This window comes from Cryptomeria japonica, chromosome 6 (assembly GCF_030272615.1).
Source record: "Cryptomeria japonica chromosome 6, Sugi_1.0, whole genome shotgun sequence".
NCBI lineage: Eukaryota > Viridiplantae > Streptophyta > Pinopsida > Cupressales > Cupressaceae > Cryptomeria > Cryptomeria japonica.
This window is the reverse complement of record NC_081410.1, coordinates 262,363,094-262,380,407: the sequence shown is the minus strand read 5'-3', so window position 1 is coordinate 262,380,407 and position 17,314 is coordinate 262,363,094. Positions and strand designations below refer to the sequence as shown.

Genomic DNA, 17,314 nt, shown 5'->3' with positions numbered 1-17,314 from the left:
GCCTTCAAAGCTAAAATATCTCCTCTCAAGTCATCGTAAAGGCCGCAAACTTAAAAAACTCACAAATCGGCCCAAAAGGCCAAAATGTGAGGTAAAACTCCCAAAATCGGCTTCTAAGCCGAAAATTACAAAAAGGTTCAAATCGCGCAGGGGGTGCTTAGAAGCCGCAAATGATATAAACTTTCAAATCGCGCAAAATACCCAAGTAGGCCAAAATTTGTCAAAAACTTCGAAAGTTCAAATTCTCGCAAAATGACCATTTAAGCCGAAAATAATGAAAAGAGAAATGTTCGCGCAAAACCATCAGTCAAACCGAAACTGATGAAGAGTTTAATTCGCCCAAATCGGCTCATAGGACAAAAATACTATAAAAGAGACTCTATCGTGCTCAATGAACCTCAGGTCAAGTGCCTAAAAATCATGCATTAGGGCTCATTGGGCCGAAAATGAAAAAGATTCATAATCACGCTGTTGAAGCCCAAAAGTCGAAAATCACAAAAAGTGGGAGTCGTGCGATTAGGTTTCTTGAGCCGAAAGAATAGTCTAAAGTTTGCACAAAGGTAAAACGCTTCAACATGTTTCTTAGGCCGAAAAACCAAAGAAGCTTCAAAACCTCGCTTTTTAATCAATTCGCCCAAAAAAAAAAATTTTAAAAAGAGGCATTTCAACTTAAGACTAATCGCACTTTTTGGTGGATTAGTCTGAATTCATAAAGGAAAGTATTTTCACTTGGAGCAATATCACGCAAATCTTCCAAATAGACCGAGGTTAACGAAAGGGGAGTGTTTTTAAATCATCTCACATTTTGCTAAAGCGACCCGAAAGTCTAAAGTGTTGACTTTTCGGGCTGTGCTTGTTCACCACAGGCAAACATCAGATTGTTGCCTTCCCAACCAGAGACAATAAGGTCTTATCGTCACCCCCAAGCACAAGTTCTCTTACTGCGAATTGCATATGTTCATTGTGTTTGAAAGACTACAAGACAATTGAATATAAACATATAAGTTGTGCATTTTATGGAGAATTGCTAAGGCCGAAAGGCCAATTAGCAATTCCAAGACTAGGTCGGCCCTCGCTAGAGATCCGACCTAGCTACATGTCAACACTCCCTCTTAGGCTGGGAGGATACTTCCAAATAAGCAAGTCACATCATGGCTGCTCCCATGAAAACCAAATGACGTTCTACATCATGAAATGATATGCATCATGTAATTCACATCTGTGGTATTGATCAAGCATACCTGAATCAGAAAAATACATCATGGACTTCTTCCATGCTATCCAAAATCTTACTATGCACACTTGCAAAAAAAAATGAGTATACATACAAATATATAAATACACATCATGGACTTCTTCCATGATATCCATCTTACATTGCCTGCAGAGGATGGATCCACCTTGCATTGCCCGCAGAGGGTGGAAGAGATCTTTCAACCTTCTCCCTGAGAAGGATAACTACCATCTTGCATTGCCCATAGAGGATGGCTCCACCTTGCATTGCCCACAGAGGGTGGAAGAGGATTTTCACCTCAATCTTCTCTTTAGAGAAGAATACAACACCACCTTGCATTGCCTGCAGAGGGTGGAAGATACAACTAAATGTATCACTGGGGTTGATACTCCCTCTCAACCAAAGCTGTGTTTTCCACAACACCAAGAGTATCTTTGAAATATTCAAACTTCACTCTAGCAAGAGGCCTACACATTTGTGCTAATATATTTCAACTGTATGGCACCTCTTTGTACCATATCTTGAATGAGTCTCCACATGCTTTGACTTGTCATGAAACACTGGATTGACAGACATCTTCATACAACTCTGATTGTCACAATGAATGACTGTGGGTTCCCAAGGTTGTCCAAACAAATCAGCAAGAAGTTCATGAAGCCACACTGCTTCTCTAGTGGCAACACTTGCTGCAATATACTTAGCTTCAGCAGTACTCAGTGCAACTGAGGACTGTTTTCTACAGGCCCAAGAGATCACTGTGGATCCCAAACTGAAACAAAATGCCTGAAGTGCTCTTCTTGACTGTGACACTTCCTACCCAATCCGAATTAGAGAACCTTCCAAGGTGATGACAGTATTGAGTGAATACTTCAGCCCATAACCAACTGTGCCTTGCAAATGTCTCTCAGGATGGAATAGATTTTTGTGTCTCATACCAGTAATCAGACTTTCAGTATTTAATTTCAGATTAACATTAAGTAAATGATAAGCAAGTAAACGAAAGAAAGAAAACAAGTGCACAAAAGACCAACTCAATTACCCTGGGAAAACCTCAAAAACCCAGCACTAAAGATCCACAGGTCTGATTATGTATTCAATTCTGAATTGCAACGATACAATACTTAGCTCAAATCATGTGACTCCAATCTGGGATCTTCAAACTGCACACTTGAACAAATCAGATCTGCCCCTTTTAATACACCAGGTCTGCACTTTCATTACAACTGAATCTGCACTTTCAAGTTTGCTTCAGGTCTGCAAGTATGAGTCTCTCAGGTCTGCACTTCAATGCACCATCTAACAGCAATAAGGAGCACCAAAATTCGCTATATCTTCCTTGGATAAATTCGCCAAGTTCACTAATTATTTTCGCACACCAAGAGGCAGATGAATTTCGCTAAGAGCATGAATGAATGATGGTTTTTTAACTTGCCAAATAGCCTTTATTTATATGGTGCATATACCTTTTTAAGTCGGCTTATTTAAAGATATATTTTGGCGCCACTTTGATTTGAGTGTGGCGTGCTCATTATAGGGCTGGCCCTATTTAGGAACACGCTATCTTCTTTGGCGTGAAGGGTCTAGCTCTACATGTTACCCTTTGGCAAAAGGGCCCAGCCCTTTATGGATTCGGATGTTGCCTTAGGCAATCTGAATCCCCCTTTTTCTTAGCCTAGTTACAAACAACACTCCCTCTTAACTAGGGAAGAAAATGAATACATAATCAGAACCTTTAGAGTTCCATCTAGCACACAAGCATAGAATGGATCTAGCACACGAGCATAGAATTACATCTTCCACCTAGCATACAAGCATAGGATGGTTCTAGCACATGAGCATAGAAAGTGTAATACACAAGTGGGTCTTTACATAATTACAATTTTCCATCTAGCACACAAGCATAGAATGGAACCTTCCATTATTGCACACAAGCGAAGAATGGACATTGGCTGAGAGCACTCACTGCATAACAAGTGTCAGGTCTGGTGCTAACTAAATACATCAAGGATCCAATCAACTGTCTGTACTCAAATGGATCTGCAAAATCAGAGTTAGCCCCAAACATACTCAACCTTTCAAGTTAGTTTCCATAGAAGTAGGCATAGGTTTGCAATCCATCATTCTAAATCTTTTCAAAACATTAATTGATTTAGTTAGATCTTTGTCATACTTCTAATCCTAGAAGGAAATGTATTAGACCTAGTTCCTTCATTTCAAATTCTAATGCTAATTCTTAAAAAATCCTAAGCTTACCGAATATTGTCAATTCTTCCATCTAGAATTTACTAAGGATTGAGGGAAGGTAGGACTCCCTCTTAATCCTTGATATGAGATACATAATATCAGAATCCTATTAGGGAAAACAATCATAGGATTTTCATAAATCAGAAGAATGCTAAATTTCCTTTTCCTTTACTTTTACTTTCTACGAAGGGATCCATAGCATAATAACATATCGTCAGTCATCTCTTTAAGGAAATGAGCTGAAAAATTGTATAGGCTCTCATGCCTATTCCAAGCTCCCTCTGAAGTATAATAGTTTTAAGACTTATTGACATCAATATTAGAATCAAACATGATTAATAATAGCATGAACATGATAAAAGCATATATAAAACTTATCTCTTTTACCCACGTCCTTAAGTTGTTTCATGAATCTCTAGTGGCTAAGTGGCCTTTGGCTCTTGCCATCTACCTTCAGCTTAGTGACGATGCTCAGAATGTTGGCATAACAACCAAAAAAGTTGATGGTCAAACAATGTGCATGACGGTGAACTTTCTGAATAGCCTACACCCCTTGACCCTGAGAATTACCTTATGACGGTGAACTTTCTGAATAGCCTACACCCCTTGACCCTGAGAAATACCTCAAAACATGAAGCTGAAATGTCAATACTGAAATCATACATGATTTAACAAAATTTATTCAACCATATGAATACTTATCTCTTTCTAGGTTGGTCTTCTACCAACGTGGCTCAATATAGGAGCTTCTAGCCATACTAAAGTATCTAGGGAAGATGGCTCCGTGGCCTTCGGCCCTCGCCATTGCTCATCGACTATCTCCATCTTGGTGGCGTCAACATGCCAAACCACCAAACGCTTTCACTGTAATCGACAGACGATCAAGAATGTTGACCACACATTGTGATCATATTCTGCGATTGCCAATTTCTTATATTGCAACCCATTCAAATGTGAATACAACGAACTCCTTTTGGGGCTATTGCCCATACAAACACCGTGAATATGGCTCTCGGCGAGCACTGCAGCAGCGACCATCCTTCCAATTCTGAATGACTATGACGAGGCAAATACTGCGGACATACCCCTGTGATCATACACGAATACACCCTGCGATCAATGAGATCACCGTGAGTAACCTGCAGTCACCACCTTCTGCGATCTCTGTGTATCGAGATGAGTCTCCATACGCCCCTCGATGCAATGATGACTCCACGACTCCTGGCAAACACAATAACTCCATCACGACCCGAATCTGGTTCGAGCTTCCACCTTGTCGCGATTAAATGATCAGCTCGGTGATAAAAATGTAAATATTCTCATGGTGATCACGATGTGGATTATAAACATGTCCGTGGACACCTCCCTGTTGTGCGACTATAACCATCCATGGCTCACACTGTGAACACGGCTCCCTGCGAATATCTTGAGCACCATGATCATCCAAAACAAGGCGAATATACCAAGCGGTGAGGAATAGCAGCTTCCTCCCTACATTTATGCCTCCAGGTGAATATGGTGACTGCAATGTCTAGCAATCACCCTGCGAATGCGGCTGCCAATCGTCGCAAACAATGCATACACTTTTGCGATTCATTTTGAACACGGTGAATACAAAACTTGAAATGCGATCATGATTATGCGATAATGTGAACACACTGTGGATGCAAATGCGAATACACCGCGAACATCACTAACACGGTCACTGCGATGATCCCGCGATGATTTGAATATACCCCAATGTCTATTGCGAATACTCCGTGAATACTCTGCAACGAACACAGGGCTGCGAAGCCAAGGCCACCATGCGGATAATGCAAATGCAATCCTCCGCGAACACAGCGACTGTGATCACTCAACTCGAAATGCGATTTACTCTTGACTATACGATGATTGCCAAGAGAACATTGTGTTGTCCTCATTTTTGTCTTCAAAAATAAAAGACCATTACATAAAAAATTTGTGAAAAAATGAAAATTTTACTCTATTACGCGCTTCCCGAGGCAAAATTTCGACTAATCCTTGGACTGGCTTAATCCTTAGTTCATCGTTGAGCCACTTTTCGAATTTCGTCGCATTCTAGATGCGTTTGCTATGTCTTTCCTTCAATTTCGGGTTTTTTCTCCCTGACTGCAGGTGGGAAATTTGTCTTGAATTGCAAGTTTTAATGATTTCCATTGTTTTGGTCTTTGTAGGGAATTTTTTGGCTAATTACAAGTGCACTTTATTGAAAAATAAAAACTTATAATTTGCTTTTTATTTCCCCCTTGATGCTTTTTGGCTTTTTCAGTTAAAATAGGGATTTTTTGGTTAAGTTACAAGTAAACTTGTAATTCTTTTCTAAAACCCCTACTTTAATGGCGTTTGCTTGTAATAGGGATTTTAAACCCCTATTACATATGTGCAAGTGAATTAAAACTTGTTGTAGGGATTTTATTTTCCCTTTACAAGTAATTTTAAACTTGCACATCTCTCTCCAAAACCCGATTTTCTCTCTAAAGTGCTTTTTGAAGGATTTTAAACATGTAATTGCATTTTAAAATCCCGATTTTGGCTTGTTGACGGAAAAGTGACATTTAAAACTTGTCATGTTGTCCAAAAAACCAGATTTTCAACAATACATGCAAATTCGAACTTGCTATTTCCTTCAAAAAACCCAACCAGCACAGAGAAACGTTTTTGTTAAGATTTCAAGCAAATTTCGTGGAGATTTTTTAGGAAGGAGAGGCGTTTGGGATTCTTCCCTATTCTTGTGCATTGCAAACATCTTTCACGCCATTTGGGATTCTTCTTTGCTGATTTTCTGCCGAAATCTCCTTCCACGTGGTTCCTTGAATCCACATTTTGGGGGGTTTTTACTCCACAAATCTGCCATCTCCTAAATCGTTTTTGCCTCTCTTACCTAGGCATTGGAGTTAGAGGAAGATTCGGCCACTTCTTGTGCCATTTTGCTTGCATTTGTTACCACTTTTTTCTGCCCTAGGCGTTTTGGGAAAAACGTGGCAAGGGTTTTGGGAGTTCATTCATTGCTTATTTAAGGGTTTGTTTTCTTCATTCAAAGATTAATCATCTATTTGAAGGAGCATTTTCAGATTGGAGCAAGGTATGATTTCTTTCCTTTTCATGTTTTATTTTCTTGTTTTCTTGTTTTCTTATTTTCCTTTCTAGTTGTAAATTTGTAAATATGCTGTTCTTGCCCCAAAAATCGGTTTTTGTGAGAGAGATTTTCCCCCTTCATAAGCAATTTTTGAATTGCATTGATCTTCCCCATTTTCCCTCTTTACTTGTATTCGGGATTTTAAATCCCGATTACAAGTTGGCTGGAAATCTTTGTTCTACCCTTATGGTTAAAGAATTTAACCATTTTTTATTAAAATTCCAAGTAGAAAAGATGTGAAATACCCTTCCTTTCAAAATCGGGTGGTTAGAACCGGATTACATGTTGAAAGTTCTTCCCATTTTCATGAAAATGACATTCCTGGTTCTTCCCATTTTTATCCATTCATGTCACCCATATCCGTGCTTTCCATTTTCGTCATTTCCCGCAAGTCTAATTCTCATTTTCCACCCATTTCTCCATTTGCAAATTTACAAGTGTACCTGCATTCAGGTTTTCAAAATCCAATTGCATGTATGCTCTTTCCAACTTGTATACTTGCAAAAATTTCCCCAAGATCCGAAATTGGTCAAAGTCAAGATTCCCTCATTCCCATTTATTTCCCCTCTTTCTGTCACAAAGTCGTGAAGTTCAAGAGTCAAAGTTTTTCCCATTTGAAGAAGGAAAAATGTTACTTGCAGTTGAATATGATGTCGCCTTAACACTTTTAAGTCTTCATCACAACATTTCAAACTGTCCATCAATGTCAGATTTGTCGTTATCACCAATTCCAAAGAAGATGAAGTATAAATATGACAAGTACCAAAATTGAGTTGCACCTTCCCAAGTTTCCTCTCTTTTGTATCGTATAAGAGATACAGAGATAGGGCATGTGGACATGTCAGAATTTGTCAAGAGGGTTGAGGATCCACAAGATAGCAATATGCAGCGGCTATTGGACAGCCATATCCATCACGCATCTTCTTTCCCAGTGGCTGCTCTAGAACCTGAATTTGTTCTCGCTTGTGCCCATTACTTTGACAAGGAGACAAGAATCATTAAAAATGATGATGGTGAAGTAATAATCCGCCTTCATGCAAACACAATTGAGAAAGTCTTCAGAATACCTCCTGCACTTGTTTACATGGAAATCTCCAAAGAGAGTGCAGTTGAGTATTATGTGAAAAGGGAAAAAGACTGCAAACGTCATATCAACAGGTGGATCCATGAGCCACGAGCCGCCTTCTCAAGGTGGGCTAAGCTGTACCGCTGTGACTTCAAATGGGAAATAGGAGACATCATTACCCTCCTCAGCAGGATAATGGGCCTTGAACATTCTAATGTTTTTGAGCCCTGGATGTACCAGTTCATCATGTTCATAAGGCAGTCCCATCATATATCATGGGGAGAAGTCATCAGCGATGCCTTGTGTGAACAACATTCAGCAATCACTTCCACCATGACTTTCTACATGAGCTCATATTTGGTGTACTTGGTAGCATCGCTTACACATTTTCCAGATCTTTCTACCAAGGGTGATCGCTCGCTTATACCAGTATGGGAATATTATGATCAGTTGCCTTTGAGACCCAGCAAATTGCATTTCAGAAGAATCTAAGATACATTTTTCGGTTACTTCATGTGTCAGTTTGACAGAACTCTGAAGAACAAAAGGGTATCAGATGAGGCATGGGAAAGGGTGAGTATGGATGCTTGTTTCTACAATTCCCGACCTTCACCTATATGAGAATTGGATACTATAGTGGGCAACCATATATGCTGGTAGAATATTCTAAGGATTCTTTTGCTTGTGATTTGCTAGATGGAAATACACCAGACGATAAATATAAGGTTGTAAATGACATTATCTATTACAAAGACTGAATTTATTTGATTCCAGGATCAAAGTTCAAAGGGAAAATCCTCCAGTCAGTGCATGATGTTCCTTTAGCAGGGCATCCCGGCTACCTCAAAACTTACCGGCAGATACAAGAAAGATTTTCCTGGAAAGGGCTTAAGAATGATGTCCTTCGTTATGTTAAAGAATGCATCACTTCTCAACAAAATAAAGCAGAGCATACTTATCCCGCGGGTCTATTACAGCCTTTGCCTATACTGGAACAGAAATGGGAAAGTATATCTATGGATTTCATTACAGGATTACCACGTTCTCAAGGTAAAGATTGCATTTTTGTTGTGGTTGATACATTAACTAAATTTGCACACTTCTTATCTATCACTACAGAATTCACAGTTGTTCAGCTTGCAGAACTATTCTTTCGAGAGGTGTTCCGTTTACATGGTTTACCAAAAAATATCATCAGTGACCGAGATAGCAGATTTTTTAGTATATTTTGGGGGGAACTTTTCAGATTGACAGATACTGAGTTAAATCACAGCACGAGTTATCATCCACAAACCGATGGACAAACAGAAATAGTGAACAAGTGGATTGAGGGTTACCTTCGTAATTATGTGTCTGGGCATCAGAAAGCATGGGTCCGTTGGCTATATTTGGGTGAATATTGCTATAATACTACTTATCATATATCTATCGGTATGACTCCTTTCAAAGCACTATATGGGTATGATGCACTTTCTTTTATTGATTTGGCTTTCGATCAGAGTAATGTTCCCAAGTCCCATGACATGCTTCAGGAATGCCAAGATATATTGAAAGCACTTAAAGAAAACTTGCAATGTGCTCAAAATCAACAAAAAATTTATGCAGACAAGAAGCGTGTTGAGCGGCACTTTGAAATTGGGGAATTGGTGTACCTCAGACTACAACCCTATAGGCAGTCATCCCTCAAACGGAGTGGGGCAGAGAAATTGAAACCTCGATTTTATGGACCATACCCGGTAATCCGGAAAGTTGGTGCAGTGGCATATGAGTTAGATTTACCTGAAAAAAGCCGAATACATAATGTATTCCATGTATCTTGTCTCAAGCAAGCTTTGGGTCAGCAGGTGACAGTATCAGAGAACTTACTACCACTGAATGAAGAAGGGAAATTAGAAATGATACCCGAAGTGATTTTGGAAACCCGCGACCGGCATTTGAGGAATAGGACAATCAGGGAATACCTCTTTAAATGGCAGAATTTACCTTTGGATGATGCTACTTGGGAAAATGAGCAGGTTCTTTAGCATCCTGGAAAATGAGCAAGCAACATTGGGCAGGGGAGACTGTAATGTTCCCCACATAAACGAATAAACCGTGGAAATAAGATGACATATTAATTATTTTTATATTAATACTCTAATCTGGGTTAATATAAATAATTAATATTTATTTGTTAGCGTAAATTGAATAAAGGTAGTTTGTAAAACTACTTCACAGGGGAATAAAATGGCGTAAGCGGGAGATGTTTAGGCAGGCTTGGAGAAGAGAATTTACAGTCCGGAGTGACAGAAACAATCAGAATTTATCCTCCTTTCATCAGTGTGTAACTGGCCTATTGGTGGAATAGGGGTCTCGTCAGTAGTGAGTGGCGACGTGAAGTTAGAGAGACGTCCCGTTGGTGTATGTCCGCGGAAGTTCAACATCGGCTTAAGAACCAAGGCACATTCACATATGTTTTAAATAATCGTGTGGGAAGTGTTTCCAGACGCAGAACCTGACGAAATGTATTGTTGAACACAATCTCGGGAATGAATACCGAACGCAGAGAGAAGTGTTATAGCTGGAAGCAGTATCGAGCATGGGCATGTAACACATTATTGGCATGACCTCTGAACGCAGTGACGGGGTGCTTCCAGACGCAGGGTGAAGACACTAATACACACGAACCCGTGGCCAGAGATCAAAGATTGCGGGAGTACTAGATGGCACGCAGTGACCAGACCCGTTAAAGGATAAGTGGAGGGAGCAACAGCACCTTGGCATTGTGTCCTCTACGCTGCCTTTCAACGAAGCAAAAGGTAATGCTTCCAGGGGAAATCACTGCAACAAGTTTGATATTGCATCACTGTGAGCATACAGGTGCACCTTGAAGTATTTCATTATATGATGTTGAATATTGAATACTCAATCAATGCTACGTTGATCATTAAATATGCAAGTTAATTTTGGATGCATGGATTATACAGTTGAATGAAACTCATAGACTTTTCAATAACCAACCAGTTGAATTAAATAATACATCTCTGCATTTTCTGGATATACTCATTTATTTGTAATCAGTTTTAGTAAAGAATTTTACAGAGTGCATATCCATTCTTGAGAGATTTCACCCTATCTTGGCTAACACCAACGCTTGGCTGAAAAGTAATGCTGTTAGATAAATATCAAGATTGGAAAAGAAGATGATTCTACGGGGCCTCTTGGACGTAAGTCTGAGATTCAGGTTGACAACAAGGAAGGTGCATCATCTTCGGGCACAAGGATCAAATTGCGAGTTAGTCGGGCAGTAGTGTTTCCTCCTGAGGAGGTGATAGTTCGTGGGAGGAAAAGTCACGGTTTCATGTTCAGGTGATCAATCTTGACAATCCAGAAGAAGGGCAGCAATCTGACGATGCTCCTAAGTCTCCAGCATCGGACTCACCTCATGAGATCCCTCCCCTAGTTTCCATTGAGACGCCCCTTTCTCCTCCAGACTTGATTGTGGATGAATCTCCTCAGAATGCAATTCCTATTTCAGCATACGAGCCGCCTCCTAATCATCAATAAGAGAGTGTGCTGGAAGTTCCTAAAGATACTCCTGGATGTATCCAGCTATCAAAGATTGATACCTCCACTTCTGGTTTTGAAGAATTTATGAGGCAATCTTCATGCCCATTGGTTACTGAGCAAACCACGCTCGCCATCCAAACAGATATTCCTCCCAGGATGACCATAGTTATTCAAACAGAAATTGCTTCTCCTTTGCCTACAGCTGCTACTGAAGGAGAGTTGATGGCTTTACCTCCATGGCTTAGTTCTTTTACTCCAAAAAGGAAGAAGTGAGAAATTGTTGACAACAACAAGATGAAGGTAGCTGAAATTGTTGAACCCATTGCAGATAAGCCACTTGAAGAAATGTCAGCTACTGATTACAAAGTTACAAGCATAGAATTGGGTAGGCAAACGCATGAGGTGATTAAACATGATGCTTAGTTTTCTGTAGCTTCATTGGTACAGCGGTGTGATGAACTTCTAGCAAAAAAAGACAAGCTAGAAGAGGAAAACCGACAACTTATGGCAACTGTTAATAAAATTACAAAACCTGCTGCTGAAGGCAGTAATCCCACAAATACTTTCGTTTCCCAAGAATCAATTCGTGGAGTGGAAGGGGCTGCTCAGAAGGTACAAGAATTGGATTCCTGGGTTGATCAGCTTTATGATCTATGTGCACAAGTGATGAAAGACATTTTTCAAATGATGTCTAAGTTGGAAACCGTTGAAAAGAAACTGGATCAGACTTCCGATACTTTCAAAAAGAATCTGGAAAGTGTTGAAGATAGTTTGACAATCTAGCATACCATGCCCCAGCAACAGTTGAGTGTTCTACAGGAGGATGCCATCATCTCTTCCAGCGTCATGTACTTGGAATTTGAAGAGCTTCTAGAAAATAAGGCCCTTGTTCTTAAATCCCTCATTGAGGAGATTGGTGATGAAATGCGATTACGGGGTGAAGTTTTCCAAGATATTGTCTCTCATTGTGAAAAGTCCTCTTGCAACATAATAAGTCAGGATGGAGAGCTAATACCAGAAGAAGAAGTTCTTGCAAATTTGCAGATAAGGATTCATAATGAATGGAGGAGCGATCAATTCTCAGCTGTTTCAATTCAAATATTGATAAAACACCAAATCTTTTTGCATGAAATTCAGTGCATCCTGGAGAAAAACAGCTCTACACTCCTCCAATGCCATGATACCATTGTGAAGACCATGGTTGTTGCCAAAAACACCCATTAACCGGATCTCGATGAACTACAAATGATCATCCAGAAGTTTGAAGGATTGATGTCTTCACGTGCTAGAGCTTAAGCGTTTTCCAACACTTAGTTGTATTTTTTCACATTTGTAATCTTTAATTGTAGTTTTTCTTTTGACAAGTTACATGTAAAAGTCTTTTTGTAAAATGCAAGTTAAGTCATTACTTGCACTTTTGCAATTACATGTAAGGCAACTACAAGTTGTGTTCAGTTAGGACTTTAGTTGGAATAAGTCTTAGTTAGTTATTGAAGTCTTAGTTAGTTATTGAATAAGTCTTGGTGGTTGAGAGAATCTCTCAAGTTAGTTAAGATCCTCCCACCTTTTTCTCAAGGCTCCTCCTCTATAAATACTTGAGGGGTCTATTGTAATCTTTATCTTCTGGAAAGCAAGAAAAAACTCTGCCAAATTTACAGCAAATAAGTCTTTGAGCTTTCATGTGTAAATTCAAGAATTGAAAGAAATAGAAAAAAATTGCTCAAGCTTTGAGTCTTTGTGCTACATACTTGAGTTTGTGTTCTATATTATCTTTCTTGCAAGTGTTTCTTAAAGAGCTTAATCACATTTGATTTGCAATCTTTGTGCTGCAAGTAGTTGAGGTCAATATAGATTAATATAAATATTTTGTTCAGAGAAGCTATAAGTCTTTGTGCTTACACTTATTCTAGAGAGAGTTTAGAAGGAGATTTTGTGAGAAATAGCTGTGAGTCTTTGAGTTTATACTACTTCCCATTATTTTAAGTAGAAAAGAATAAGATATTCTAGTCTTTGAGCTGTTATAATTGGTTCTTGATAGAATTAGTATAGAAAAGGGTAGATAGGACTTCACATAATCAAGTCTTTGAGCTTGATATTGCTATCCCGTCCCGAAGGAAGTGACAGGAGTCTTTGAGCTTTCAGGAAACTTCATTTCCTTACTCTCATTTCATTTCGAAAGTTGTTACTGCTGTTTTATATCAAATCACTATCACTTTTCTGTGAAGAGAAAAGGATATTGTCTTTCTTGAAAGAAGAAGAAAGATTGTTGTCCCATCCTATATTATTTTCAAAGTTGTAGTTAGATAGGGGGAGCCTTCCCTTAATTAGGAGAGTTTTAATCACACGTTGTGGTTGAAACCACAATTTTGTATATTTCCCCAAGTGTACAAAACTTTCAACCAACACATTGAGATTGTCACACTGCGACTGCAACTCGCTCAGGCCACATCCAACTAAATCTGCAATTTAGGAAAGTTGTAGCTCTGATACCAAGTTGACATTCCGGGTTGTGCTTGTTCACCGCAGGCAAACATCAGATTGTTGCCTTCCCAACCTGAGACGATAAGGTCTTATCGTCACCCCCAAGCACAAGTTCGCTTACTACGAATTGCATATGTTCATTGTGTTTGAAAGACTACAAGACAATTGAATATATATGAGGTAAGGCTACCTAAAAGACCTCAAGTCGGCCTTGCTGATTTGACGCCAAGAATAGGGTCAGTCCTATTTAATTACAAGTTACTTATTTAGAGCCAGACCGATACCTTTATATTAAACATATAAGTTGCGCATTTTATGGAGAATTGCTACGGCCGAAAGGCCAATTAGCAATTCCAAGACTAGGTCGGTCGGCCCTCGCTAGGGATCCGACCTAGCTACATGTCAACATAGAGACATTTTGCGTTTAAGTCAAAATCTTGCAAAAGGGCCAAATGACCCAAATTTCGACTTAAAGGGCATTTTATAAAGTATTCATGAAATTCTCAAATCTCGATCATTTAGCCCGAAAATCTTTAAAAGAGAACATTTTGAGCCAAAATCGCTCAATTCATCTAAGTAGCCTGAATTTCTTATAAAGGGCATTTTTTACAAAGGTCTCTCAAAATGATCCAAAGGGCCGAAAATTTAAAGGCTCCTTTTTAAACTTAGAACAAAATCTATTCAAAGTCGTCAAGTCTTGACTCTCCAAAATCGCACGATCCTTCCAATATAACCGATTTCATGTCAAAGGATTGGGCGTTTAAAATCGAAGAAGCCCGCCATCGCTTAAAATTTAATATGATTGTTAAATTAATTTATTTAATTTTTCAAAATGATTATTAAAAGCGGAATCCATTGTTTGCAAGATAAAATCGGGAAGAGCTAGAGCGTCAACCTAGAGCTCAAATTGGAGATGCGATCACAATCAACGTCGGCCAGCAAAGATGCAAGAGCGCATTGCAGAGGATCAAAACCAAGCATGGGGAAGCGCGCCATCACAAGACCACAAGATGAAATCCACCTTCAAGACCGAAGACAAAGAACACGCAGGAACACTCAAAATGTGCATTCTCAAAAAGACACATGGCAAGAAGAAATTCCAGAAAATCGGTTAAAAAAAAAACTGAGTTGTTTAAATGTACAAGTTGCATGTGGGCCCTACCTAATGTATTCAAAACAAAGGGACACAAACTAGTTATTTCCAACTACCTGATTGACCGAAATAAAGCCAAACAGTTGTAAGTAGTTGATGAAAAATAAATTGAATGAATGATTCAATAATCGGATGATTACATTGAACGATATACCCACGTATATATAGAGGTTACAAGACGATGTTCTATAATTAGAACATAACGTTAAAGGAAAAGGTTAAAGATCTAAACACTAAATTAAGCGTGAAAGCTAAATTAAGCTTAAAAGCTAAATAACTAAAAAGAAAAAGCTAAATGCTAAATAAAGCTTAAAAGCTAATTACATAATAAAAAGCTAACTTAACAAGCTAAATAAGTCAACAACTTAAAATAGAAGATGACCACTAAAAATAGAAGATGACCATTATAGAAGATATTAATATTATTTTAACAGTTGAGAATATGGTTGGGAGGATAACTGAGAATTAAATGGGCATGAGTTAAAGCTGTCAGGATTCTAGAAGACAGATTACAGTTGTTGGATGCAATCCATCCTGGCCATCGATTCAAATTGTAATATCTATAAAAGGCAGGATGTCTCTTTTTGTAAAGTGTTAGATAGTTAGATTCTAGTTAGATTTTTAGAGTTAGAGCAGGTTAGAGTTTTTGCAGAAAGTTAGATTTTAGTAGTTAGGAATAGAGTAGAACTATTGCAGAAATTGTTGTAATAGCAGCTGAAATCAATATATGGACATTGATTTGGTGTTTATCATCTTGGTTTTATTCTGTTTGCATGGTTTCCTTCAACAGGTTTAGATAGATTCTTTCTGGTGTGCAGGTATTTGATGGATTAGGGTTCATACCATTGGGGATATACTAATTGTGTATCCCTGTGTATGGTTAGTCTGAGTCATTAAAATTATGTATAGTTCAATTGCAGGTGTTTGTCTGAGTTGCGCCAAAATTGGGTGTTTGGGCATGCACTTGCAGTCTGAAAATCTTCCAAGTCCTCTTGAAGATTGCACCGTTCTTGTGAGGTTGTGAGTTATTTTGGCCAAGCAGGGATTGGTTATGTTGAATTTGTCTACCCGCATACCAGTCTTGTTAATTTTAGGTCTCCTAAACCCTTCTCCTTTGCTTTTATTTCCCAGTTTGAGAATTAGATGCAAAACAACCTGTTGTAATAAGGACCCTTGTGTTCCCAGCAAAACACATCAAAACGTTGAGCTATACTGCAGTCATGAACTGACATTTGGAACCTTGAGGTTGTCCCCTTTGATCAACTAAAACAGCATTAGGGATTCCTTATACAAGAGAGGATAGGATACTCAGCGAGTAAATTCTATTCTGCGTTGGCCAGATAAAGTTGTAGCGATACGATTTTAGCCACGTCAACAAGTACATATTAGCCTTGTGAGGGTTTTTGGGAGTTTGTGGAGAGTTGTCACCCTGTTTGAATAGGTGAGTTGGGAGAAAGATCTCCCTAGTTTGTTGTGTTTGTTGGATGCTCAGCATCAAATTTTTGAGGGTCTTCCTATAGTAAAAGCAACTAGAAAGGGTAGTGAAACTAATGCCAATAAGCACCTAAAGGTCAAAGATGGACAACCACGTCATTTTTGTTTTTGTTTGAGAAAATTCCAAATAGGGGGGGCATAGGCAGTGTGATGATGATCCAAATAAGAGAAAAAAGGGAAGAAAACCTCTATCTCCAAGGGAGAAGAGGACAAAATGAAGGGAAAAGTGATAAGTTTCAAGAGAGAAAATTCCAAAAGCTATTAACGAATGCACCAAAAAATTTTGATGCCTCCAATGCCACTCCAATGTGGAATATAAAAAACACAACGTGTCTAATTGTATTAAACCTAATCACATTGTCCATTTGTGCTTATTTGTGGACAATAAAAGTACTTTTTTCCTCTTTCCAATAACTACAATACAACTATGGAAATTATTTAATAAAGCTTCAAGATAAATAATCTGAAGAAAAATGCTAAAAGGAGCATATAGTAATAGATCATAGTGAAAAGTCATTTAAGTTATCATATGAAGCTTCAATGTACATAAACATTGGAATACACAACACTTTCTAGTGTACCTCATTAAAAAATGCTTCTTTTTCCACCTCAACAAATTCAATCCTGCAAAAGCACCAACAATGTACATCAAAACGGATATAATATAACATCATCATCAAAATATCTTAATTGGATAGGCACAAAAACAACGTATCTAACCCATGTAGGATACTTCAAAAGTTCTCACAATGCCATCTTAAGAATTCAAAGTAATACTTTAAGTAAACACACAAAAATTAGTGTTGATTCATTTTAAACATGAAAATAACTATCAATAATATATTGTATCAACTTCAGGTGTGACATTCATGCATATCAAAAACATAACATTTAGCTTCAGCAATACAACTAATAGGTCCTGTTGTGACCTAATCA

General features: G+C 38.5%; 1 protein-coding gene across 4 annotated transcripts in view; it reads right to left on the bottom strand.

The window, feature by feature from the left end:
- Positions 1 to 17,314, bottom strand: part of LOC131062597 (uncharacterized) — a 283,328-nt gene that overhangs the window by 180,603 nt on the left and 85,411 nt on the right. For all 4 annotated transcript variants that reach the window (XR_009358193.1, XM_057996285.2, XM_057996286.2 and 1 more), the window contains exon 5: positions 16,960 to 17,002. Coding sequence is in view for 3 of the 4 variants with exons in the window: in XM_057996285.2 (XP_057852268.1) it covers positions 16,960 to 17,002 (43 nt within the window). In the remaining variant the exon portion in view is untranslated. The remainder of the gene's footprint in view (positions 1 to 16,959; positions 17,003 to 17,314) is intronic.